This window comes from Hypanus sabinus, chromosome 9 (genome assembly GCF_030144855.1).
Source record: "Hypanus sabinus isolate sHypSab1 chromosome 9, sHypSab1.hap1, whole genome shotgun sequence".
Lineage (NCBI taxonomy): Eukaryota > Metazoa > Chordata > Chondrichthyes > Myliobatiformes > Dasyatidae > Hypanus > Hypanus sabinus.
In genome coordinates, this window is record NC_082714.1 from 166,969,153 (window position 1) to 166,980,922 (window position 11,770).

The 11,770-nt window shown below is 44.4% G+C and overlaps 1 protein-coding gene across 7 annotated transcripts in view; it reads left to right on the forward strand.

Annotated features, from left to right (window-relative positions):
* The window catches only part of chd6 (chromodomain helicase DNA binding protein 6), a 338,589-nt gene that overhangs the window by 272,985 nt on the left and 53,834 nt on the right, over positions 1–11,770 (forward strand). For all 7 annotated transcript variants that reach the window (XM_059981079.1, XM_059981076.1, XM_059981077.1 and 4 more), the window contains one exon: positions 5,228–5,331. In XM_059981079.1, the coding sequence (XP_059837062.1) occupies positions 5,228–5,331 (104 nt within the window). The remainder of the gene's footprint in view (positions 1–5,227; positions 5,332–11,770) is intronic.

Genomic DNA, 11,770 nt, shown 5'->3' on the forward strand with positions numbered 1-11,770 from the left:
AACCAATGTGCAAAAGCCAAAGTACTTCAAATATAAAAAGAAAGAAAAAAAAGGGAAATAATAATTAATCAATAATAAGCAAGCAATATATATGAAGTACGTGAGATGAAATGTCCTTGAAGGTTAAGTCCATAGGTTGTGGGTACAGTTCAGTGATGAGGCAAGTTATCACCTCTGGTTCAGGAGCCTGATGGTTGAGGGGTAATAACTACTCCTGAACCTGGTAGTGTTGTTCCTGAGGCTGCTGTACCTTCTTTGTGATGGCAGAAGCGAAACAAGAGCATGGCTTGGGTATTGTGAGATCCTTGATGATGATTGTTGTTTGCCTGCAACAACACTTTGAGTAACTGTGCTCAGCATCAGAATCAGGTTTAGTATCACTGGCATATGTCATCAATATTGTTTTGTGGCTACAATACATAATATTCAAACCATAAAGTATAAGAAGAAGAATATAATGATGGGGCTGGTTGAATTTACAACTTTCTGCAGCTTCTTCAGATCCTATGCAGTGGCTGCTTCATACCAGACGGTGATGGAACCAGTTAGAATGCTCTGTACACCTGTAGAAATTTGCATGTGTCTTTGGTGAATACCAATTCTACTCAAATTCTTAATAAAATATAGCCACTGCCATGCCTTCTTTGTAATAGCATCAAAATGTTGGGCCCAGGTAGATCCTCAGAGATGTTGACACCCAGGATTGATATGTATTCCCTCAACTTCCCCTTCCTGAAGTCCACAATGGTCTTACTGACTTTGGGTCCAAGGTTGTTGCTGTGACACCACTCAATTAACTGACCTATCTCACTCCTGTGATCCTCTTCGTCACCATCTGAAATTCTGACAATTGTGGTCATCGGCAAATTTGTAGATGGCGTTTGAGCCGCTCTTGCCACACAATCATGGGTGTAGAGAATAGAGCAGTGGGCTAAGCACACATCCTTGTGCCAATGTTAGTTGTCGGGGAGGAGATGTCATTACCGATCTGCACTGACTGTGGTCACCTGCTGAGGAAGTCAAGCATCCAGTTGCAGAGGGAGGTACAGAGGTCTAGGCTTTGCAGCTTGTTGATTAGAACTAAGGGTATGATTGTGTTAAACCATGAGCTGTAGTCAATAAACAGCAGCCTGATGAAGGAGTTGCTATTGTTTAGATAATCCAAGGCAGAATGCAGAACCAGTAAGATGGCATCCTCTGTAGACCTATTGTGCAATTGGGCATATTGCAGTGGGTCCAAGTCCTTGTTTAGGCAGGAATTGATTCTAGCTATGACCAACCTCTCAAAGAACTTCACCACAGTATATGTGAGTGTCACTGCACAAAAGTTCATTGAGTCAGCTCACCCTCCTCTTGTTGCACTTTTGAAGCAGTTGGGAACCTCCATCTGCAGCAGTGAGAGATTGAAGGTGTCCTTGAACATTCCTGCCAGTTGGTTGGCACAGGTTTTCAGAGACCTGCCAGGTAGACCATCAGAGCTTGACACCTTGCAAGGGTTCACCCTCTTGATGGAACTTCTGATGTTGGCCTCTGAGACAGAGATCACAGGGTTATCAGATGCTGCAAATGTGAATTTCTGCAGCTTTCAAAATGTGCATAAAAGACATTGAGCTCATCTGGGAGTGAAGCATCACAACCATTCATGATGTTAGGTTTTGCTTTATAGGAAATAATGGCCTGCAAACCCTGCCAGAGCTGACATGCATCTGATTCAGTCACTAATCTCAATTGGAATTGTTTTTCCGTCTTTAAAATAATCTTCCGTAGGTTGTACCTGGACTTGTATAGTTCTATACATGTGTGGTGTAGAGTATATGACTGGTTGCATCATGGCCTGATATGGAAACACCGACAGCCCTTGAATGGAAAATCCTACAAAAAGTAGTGGATACAATCAATGATCCACTGCATTACCCATGATGGACTGGGCTGTATCCACTACATTTTGTAACCTTTTTCATTCAAGGGCATTGGTGTGATGATATCAGTCAATATACTCTCCACCATACATCTATAGAAGTTTGTCAAAGTTTTAGATACATACTGAATGTCTGAGAAAGTAAAGGCACTGCCGTTCTTTCTTAATATTGGCACTCACATGCTGGATTCAAGACAGATCCTTTGAAATGGTAACACTGCGGAATTTAAAGTTGCTGACACTCTCCACCTCTGATCCCCTAATAAGGTCTGGCTCAAAGATCTCCATCTGTCCAAGTCCTGGAGAACCCCTGCTTCCTCAACATGGCCTGCACCTCCATCTTTTTTTTGCATTGTCCGCAAACTTGGCCACAAAGCCATCAGTTCCATCCTCAGAATCATTAACACATAACGTAAAAAGAAGTAGTACCAACACTGACCCCTATAAAAACACCACTAGTCACCCACAGCCAATCAGAGAAGACTCCCTTTATTCCCAATCTAGAGTATGGTGTTCGGTTCTGAGTGAAGTTCTTGGGATTTAAATCTTGTGCTTACATTTGGTTGGGGTGCCTCCTTCTCTTGGGAATGGTATATAATGCTGGATCACAATGTGATGGGGTTGGGCTGCACGGTCCTGTCCATTTCCTTTGCCACTTGTGTTTCCATGTGACATCCTGGGAAAAGGGGAAACTGTTTCCAGTGGCACCCAAGTGGTTACCCATACAGTAGCGATTGGGAAATTATCCAGAGAGGAAGATTCAAAGAATCTTATACAAAACATCCCCATGATCTCTGCAGAAACAGATTTTCAAAAAGAGACTGAATAAATACTGGAAACCAAAACAGTGTGTTCAGTTCAGTTTCAGTTTATTGTTATTTAGAAACCACAAATGCAACATAGTTAACAAATGAGACAACATTCTCCAGATTTGGAGCTTTGGAGAAAGCGCACGACAAAACACACCAGAAAATCCACATAACGTTTGATAATCCTCAAATCCAGAGTTCAGAGAGGCTGTTGAGTATCACGCTACCATCTTAGCGTGTACCCCGGAAAGGAGCTCCAAATCTACCAGACAAAACAAGACTACCCAGCCACACCAAGTCAGGAGACCAACTCTACCACCCAACAAACCAAAAATTAGAGCTACAAGACCTACACAAAACCACATAGTTACATATAGTTATAGTTACAACAGTACAGACAATACCATAATTGATTAAAAAAAAGACCATTGGCACAGTAAAAATAGTCCAAAGATGTTAAAAGACTGTAAGTTTGAAAGAAACCACCACACAGTTTCCACAAGTCCTCAGGGTTCTGATAGACTCATCATCCCACGCAGGCGGCAGAAGGGACTACCCCCGCTATGGACTTCCAAGGCACCGCCGGACCCAGCCTCGCAGACACACTACACAATTAAAGCTCCGTCAGACCCAGCCTCGCAGACACAGTACACAATTAAAGTTCCGTCAGACCCAGCCTCCCAGACACAGTACACAATTAAAGCTCCGTCAGACCCAGCCTCCCAGACACAGTACACAATTAAAGTTCCGTCAGACCCAGCCTCGCAGACGCAGCACACAGTGAAAGTGCTCCGACCACAGCAGACTCCAAATCCGTCGAGCCTCTGGCACGGCCTCTCTGAGCACCATGCTCTGTCGAGCGCACTACGATGGTCACCGGCAACGTGACCCCAAGGACTGGGGGCCTGTTCTTCTCAGCAGAGACCTGGACCTCACAACAGCAGCAGCAACAAAGAAGGCCTTCCTGGAGATTTCCATATGTTCCTCTGTGCTCCCACGTCTGTTTTTCATCAGATTAGGATTGTGCATGGCACCCCATTTAACAAAGAACAGATATCAGCTCCGGAATGGCCACTGCAAACAGTGTCGCGCCGCCATCTTGGTCACTGTTAGGAACACAGCAAATGTGTGGGTTCATTAAGAATTCGTTTAAGGAGCAGGCACCGACATAATGAGCTGAATGAGTAAGTGTGCCACATCATGCCTACTGTTGTTGAATACCTCACTAAAGCCCAGATGAAAGGCTAGGAACCCCACTCAAGGATAGGGAAATTGAAGAAAAGAAGATGAAAGGAACTATATTGAAAATGCCAGAGGAATTCGGTAGGCCAGGCAGTATCTGTGGAAAAGAGTAAGCAGTCGATGTTTCGGGTTGAGATGCTTCAACAGGATTAGATAAAAAGATGGGACCTTAAAGCAAAAAGGTGGAGGGAGAAAGAAGTACAAGGTTGTAGATGAAATGTGAGACTGGGAGAGCGGGGTGGTGTGAAGTAAAGAACTGGGAAGCTGATTGATGAAGGAGATGAAGGGTCAGAGAAGGGAGAATCTGATGGGAAGAGTGTTGAAGAACATGGAAGAAAAGGAAGAGAGAGTACCACCAGATGGGCAGGTAAGGAATTAAGATGAGAGAAGCAAATGGGATTGGTTGGGGAGGGGGGGGGGAGAATTCCGGAAGTTTGAGAGATCGATGTTCATGCTATCAAGTTGGACACAACCCAGATGGAATAGAAGATGTTGCTCCTCCAACCTGAGTGTGGCCTCATCGCCGTAGTAGAGGAGACCACGGACGGACATGTTCGAATAGGAAGTAGAATTGAAATGGGTGGCCACCGGAAGATCCCGCTTTTCCTGGCAGATGGAGGATAGGTGTTTAGTGAAGTGGTTTCCCAATCTATGTCAGGTCTCGCTGATATACAGGAGGCACTGGATACAGTAGATAACCTCAGCAGACTCTCAGGTGAAGTGTCGCCTCACCTGGAAGGACTGTTGGTGTAGGGGCAAAGTCTAAATTTCCCAAAACTGTTGAATGCTCTTTTCTAACCCTTTTGAGTGCTTATGTTTTAATGGCTTAGGGATGATCTAATTGAGATGCTTTAAATAATCAGACACAAAGAGGGTCTATTTTACAGGTAACCCCAGATCCACTTAGTCATAATTTTATCATTAGAGTCAGGACATTGAAGGTGATGTCAGAAACATGCCCCACTGAAGGAAGTAGAAATCTGCTACTTTCTCCTAAAAACCTGTGGAAAACGTTGTAGGTTTTTATAGGAATAAAGCTAAGTAAAGCCATCCTCTGCTACACCGAGGGATGATAAATGAACAATCCATACCTACAAATTATTTTTATTATTAACATTGATTTATTTTGTCCTTTTCTCCCTTGTTTTCTCTGTTGTTTTGTCATCTTTGCCATCATGTCTCTGCCTGTCCATATCTCTCATTCTCCTACCCTTCCTCCTTGTGCCTCCCTCTCTTTCCATCACACCTTGGGGTACAGTAAGCTGGAAGTCTGGATTCCTGAGGTTGACTACAACGATATACCAGTCGACTGGTGGGATGGAGACTCTGACAAGTCCCTGCTCATTGGCGTTTATAAACACGGTAAGCATGTCTTCATGATTTTGTCGAACTTCTGGCAATATGCCTGGTGCAGAAAAAAAGAATTTAATTGTCTGAATCCAATGACAGCATAGAACAGTACAGCAGACTATAGGCACTTTGGCCTGAGATGTTGAGCTGACATTATAATTAGAGTAATAGACGGATATCCCCTCCCATGCTTAAGCAGCAGCAAAGCAACATTCCTGCCACCCCCACCACCAAAAAAAGCATCAGCACCCATCATTGAGCAGTCAAGTGTGCAGCAAAACAATAGCAAAGATATGGACTTGCAGTACCCCAAAGGCTACTCATTCACCTGGTATTCGACATACCACAGTCTGTCTCTGTGAGTCTCACTTTCCCCTTCCCCTTACCCCTCCTCCTCCCCCCTTCACACCTTCCCCCTCTCCAGCTCCCCCTCTCTCTCCTCTCCCCCCCCCCCCCCCCCCGTTGCCTTCTCTGAGCTCTGTACGCAAAGATCTTGGGTCTGAGCACACAGCCAGAGGCTTCCGTCTCCAACGAAACACCAATCTCCTGTTGAGGCTCTGAACTCCGATACCACCCCCCCCCCCCCCCCCCACCCCCAACCGTCTCCAGAGCCACAAATTCTTCGATATCCGAAGGCGAGCTAAGCTCTTGGGCTGCATCTTTGGCATGTGGACTAGTGGCCAGTCATGGAATCCCGAGAGCGGGTCCAATTCACACGAACAACTGAGTTCAGCGTGTAACTCCAGTTCAGGGTCTTCAAAAGTACCTTGAAAGGGAAAATAGAGATAATAAAGATGGAAATAGAGCTGTTTACAAAGATGCAAGCAAAGGAGTCATCACAGAAACATCGAAAACCTACAGCACAATACAGACCCTTCGGCCCACAAAGTTGTGCCGAACATGTCCCTACCTTAGAAATTACGAGGTTTACCCATAGCCCTCTATTTTACTGAGCTCCATGTACCTACCCAGAAGTCTCTTAAAAGACCCTATCATATCCGCCTCCACCACTGTTGCCAGCAGCCCATTCCACGCACTCACCACTCTGCGTAAAAAAAAAACTTACCTGACGTCTCCTCTGTACTTACTCCCCAGCACCTTAAACCTGTGTCCTCTTGTGACAACCATTTCAGCCCTGTGAAAAAGCCTCTGACTATCCACACGATCACTGCCTCTCATCATCTTGTACACCTCTATCAGGTCATCTTTCATTCTCCGTCGCTCCATGGCGAAAAGGCAGAATTCACTCAACCTATTCTCATAAGGCATGCTGCCCAATCCAGGCAATATCCTTGTCAATCTCCTCTCCACTCTTTCTATGGTTTCCACATCCTTCCTGTAGTGAGGTGACCAGAACTGAGCGCAGTACTCCCAAGTGGGGTCTGACCAGGGCAGGATCCTATGTAACTGCAACATTACCTCTCAGCTCCTAAATTCAATTCCACGATTAATGAGAGCCAATACACCATATGCCTTCTTAACCACAGACCCAACCTGCGCAGTTGCTTTGAGTGTCCTGTGGACTTGGACCCCAAGATCCCTCTGATCCTCCATACTGCCAAGAGACTTACCATTAATACTATATGTACCAAAATGAACCACTTCACACTTATCTGGGTTGAACGCCATCTGCCACTTGTCAACCCAGTTTTGCATCCTATCAATGTCCCGTTGTAACCTCTGACAGTCCTCCACACTATCCACAACACCTCCAACTTTTGTGTCATCAGCAAACTTACCCTCCACTTCCTCATCCAGGTTATTTATGAAAATCACAAAGAGTAAGAGTCCCAGAACAGATCCCTGAGGCACCCCACTGGTGACCGACCTCCATATAGAATATGACCCATCTACAACCACTCTGCCTTCTGTGGGCAAGCCAATTCTGGATCCACAAAGCAATGTCCCCTTGGATCCCATGCCTCCTTATTTTCTCAATAAGCCTTGCATGGGGTACCTTGTCAAATTACTTGCTGAAATCCATATACACTACATCTACTGCTCTACTTTCATCAATATGTTTAGTCACATCCTCAAAAAATTCAATCAGTCTCGTAAGGCACAACCTGCCTTTGACAAAGCCATGTTAACTATTCCTAATCATATTATGCCTCACCAAATGTTCCATAAATCCTGCCTTTTAGGATCTTCTCCATCAACTTACCACCACTGAAGTAAGACTCACTGGTCTATAATTTCCTGGACTATCTCTACTCCCTTTCTTGAATAAGGGAACAAAATCTGCAACCCTCCAATCCTCCGGAACCTCACCTGTCCCCATTGATGATGCAAAGATCATTGCCAGAGCCTCAGCAATCTCTTCCCTTGTCTCCCACAGTAGCCTGGGATACATCTCATCCTGTCCCAGAGATTTATCCAACTTGATGCTTTCCAAAAGCTCCAGTACATCCTCTTTCTTAATATCTACATGCTCAAGCTTTTCAGTCTGCTGCAAATCATCACTACAACCACCAAGATCCTTTTCCATTGTGAATACTGAAGTAATGTATTAATTAAGTACCTCTGCTGTTTCCTCTGGTTCCATACACACTTACCCACTGTCACACTTGATAGGTCCTATTCTTTCACGTCTTATCCTCTTGCTCTTCACGTACTTGTAGAATACCTTGGGGTTCTCCTTAATCCTGTCCATCAAGGCCTTCTCATGGCCCCTTCTGGCTCTCCTAATTTCCTTTTTAAGCTCCTTCCTGTTATCCTTACAATCTTCTAGATCTCTAACATTACCTAGCTCTCTGAACCTTTTGTAAGCTTTTCTTCTTGACTCGATTTATTACAGCCTTTGTCCAAGTAATTCGTTTAGCACTATCATAACTAAGCTCCTCCCTCTTCACGGTTTCCCTGGAATTATATCAATATTTAAGCAGGCTCTCCAAGTGTGTGTCCTGATTTAGCAGGGGGACCTCCAAACTGTACATTATTAATGATTATTCCCTAAAGTGTATCAATGGGAGTCAGTGTCATGCACTCTGAAGAAAACCATAGCAAGCTCATGGTACAGGGAACCATTGGGCCTATTAAATCTGTACTAATTAAAGCAGCCTTCCAGCACTGGATCCATCGCCATGCTTGTACATATCCAAGTACTGTTTGTCTAAGATGTAGGTACCTGTCTTCACCACCTTAGTTCCACTGTACTGCACCTTCTTAGTGAAACATACCTTTCTGCAATCCTTACACTAATTACTGAGGGAAGGTGCCCCTTCTCCTGAGGAGTTGCAGGCTGACAGACATCATCTCAGTTGGTCTTGTCGGTTTTAATTATCCAAGATTGCTAAATTCAAGGAAGATTTCATTGTGAGAAAATAGCAAAAAAGGAGACACTGATCAAAGAGAAAATGTTAGAAGGATTTGTTAAAAAATAATAATAGCTGAACACTTCAGAAAACTCAAGATAATCAAAATTATCTTAGTTTGAAGAAAGAAAGATCACGGGCCTTTGAGATATTCAAAATTTATCACAGTTCTTTAAAAAATACCAAGTGTCAGGCACAGAGAGGAACTGGTGGATATTCCATGCTTAGGTCTCCAGAAGCCATTTGATAAGATGCCATATGAAAATTCATGGTAGGAAAGCATATGGTTTGAGAGTGGTATGCATTGGAAGCATTTCAGAGGTTTACCAGACATGAACCTATATTAGGGGTTGTCTTTGCAGGAAGGCTGGGCAGTCAGGCTACGATCTCACTGGATCTGGGGATTTATGAGCTCTGGGGATCTCCCATCCACTGCCACCAACCTCATAGTTCCCACACCCAGCACTTCCCGTTTCTACCTCCTACCCAAGATCCACAAACCTGCCTGTCCAGGTAGACCTATTGTCTCAGCTTGCTTCTGCCCCACTGAACTAATTTCTGCATACCTGGACACTACCTTAAATTTCTCAATAAACCTGTCTAGTAGTGTCTTAAATTTCGCTAGTGTATCTGCATCCGCCACTGACTCGGGCAATGCATTCTACGCATCAACCACTCTGAGTAAAAAACCTTCCTCTAACATCCCCCTTGAACTTCGCACCTCTTACCTTAAAGCCATATCCTCTTGTATTGAGCTGTGGTGCCCTGGGGAAGAGGCGCTGGCTTTCCACTCTATCTATTCTTCTTAATGTCTTGTATACCTCTATCATGTCTCCTCTCATCCTCCTTCTCTCCAAAGAGTAAAGCTGTAGCTCCCTTAATCTCTGATCATAGTGCATACTCTCTAAACCAGGCAGGATCCTGGTAAATCTCCTCTGTACTCTTTCCAATGCTTCCACATCCTTCCTATACTGAGGTGACCAGAACTGGACACAGTACTCCATGTGTGGCCTAACCAGAGTTTTCTAGAGCTGCAACATTACCTCACAACTCTTAAACTTTATCCCTCGAATTGTGAAAGCTAACACCCCATAAGCTTTCTTAACTACCCTATCTACCTGTGAGGCAACTTTCAGGGATTTGTAGATATGGACTCCCAGATCCCTCTGCTCCTCCACACTACCAAGTATCCTGCCATTTACTTTGTACTCTGCCTTGAAGTTTGTCCTTCCAAAGTGTACCACCTCACACTTCTCCAGGTTGAACTTCATCTGCCACTTCTCAGCCCACTTCTGCATCCTATCAATGTCTCTCTGCAATCTTCAACAATCCTCTACACTATCTACAACACCACCAACCTTTGTGTCATCTGCAAACTTGCCAACCTACCCTTCTACCCCCACATCCAGGTCGTTAATAAAAATCACGAAAAGTCCCAGAATCGATCCTTGTGGGTCACCAATAGTCACAACCCTCCAAACCAAATGTACCTCCACCACGACCCTCTGCTTTCTGCAGGCAAGCCTATTCTGAATCCACCTGGCCAAACTTCCCTGGATCCCATGGCTTCTGACTTTCTGAATAAGCCTACTGTGTGGAACCTTGTCAAATGCCTTAATAAAATCCATGTAGATCACATCCACTGCACTACCCTCATCTATATGCCTGGTCATTTCCTCAAAGAACTCTTAACAGGGTTGTTAGACATGATCTGCCCTTCACAAAGCCATGTTCACTGTCCCTGATCAGACCATGATTCTCTAAATGCCCATAGATCCTTTCTCTAAGAATCTTTTCCAACAACTTTCCCACCACAGACATAAGGCTCACTGGTCTATAATTACCTGGACTATCCCTACTATCTTTTTTGAACAAGGGGACAGCATTCACCTCCCTCCAATCCTCCGGTACTATTCCCGTGGATAACGAGGACATAAAGATCCTAGCCAGAGGCTCAGCAATCTTTTCCCTCGCCTCCTTGAGCAGCCTGGGGAATATTCCATCTGGCCCCGGGAACTTATCTGTCCTAATGTTTTTTTTAACAATTCCAACACCTTCTCTCCCTTAATATCAACATGCTCCAGAACATCAACCTTACTCATATTGTCCTCACTGTCATCAAGTTCCCTCTTATTGGTAAATACCAAAGAGAAGTATTCATTGAGGACCTCGCTCACTTCCACAGCCTCCAGGCACATCTTCCCACCTTTATCTGTAATCGGTCTTACCTTCACTCCTGTCATCCTTTTGTTCTTCACATAATTGAAGAATACCTTGGGGTTTACCTTTACTCTACTCGCCAAGGCCTTCTCATGCCCCCTTCTTGCTCTCCTCAGCCCCTTCTTAAGCTCCTTTCTTGCTACCCTATATTCCTCAATAGACCCATCTGATCCTTGCTTCCTAAACCTCATGTATGCTGCCTTCTTCCACCTGACTAGATTTTCCACCTCACTTGTCACCCATGGTTCCTTCACCCTACCATTCTTTATCTTCCTCATTGGGACAAATTTATTCCTAACATCCTGCAAGAGATCCTTAAACATCGACATGTCCATAGTACATTTCCCTGCAAAAACATCCTCCCAATTCACACCTGCAAATTCTAGCCTTGTAGCCTCATAATTTGCCCTTCCCCAATTAAAAATTTTCCTGTCCCCTCTCGATTCTATCTTTTTCCATGAAAATGCTAAAGGCCAGGAAGTGGTGGTCACTGTCCCCCAGATGCTCACCTACTGAGAGATCTGTGACCTGACCTGGTTCATTACCTAATACTAGATCTAGTATGGCATTCCCTCCAGTCAGCCTGTCAATATACTGTGACAGGAATCTGTCCTGGACACATTTAACAAATTCTACCTCATCTAAACCATTGGAACTAATCATGTGCCAATCAATATTAGGGAAGTTAAAGTCACCCATGATAAAAACCCTGTTATTTTTTTACCTTTCCAAACTCTGCCTCCCAATCTGCTCCTCGGTATCTCCGCTGCTACCAGGGGGCCTATAGAATACTCCCAATAGATTAACTGCTCCTTTCCTGTTCCTGACTTCCACCCATACTGACTCAAAAGAGGATCCTGCTACTTTACCCACCCTTTCTGTAGCTGTAATAGTATCCCTAACCAGTAATGCCACCC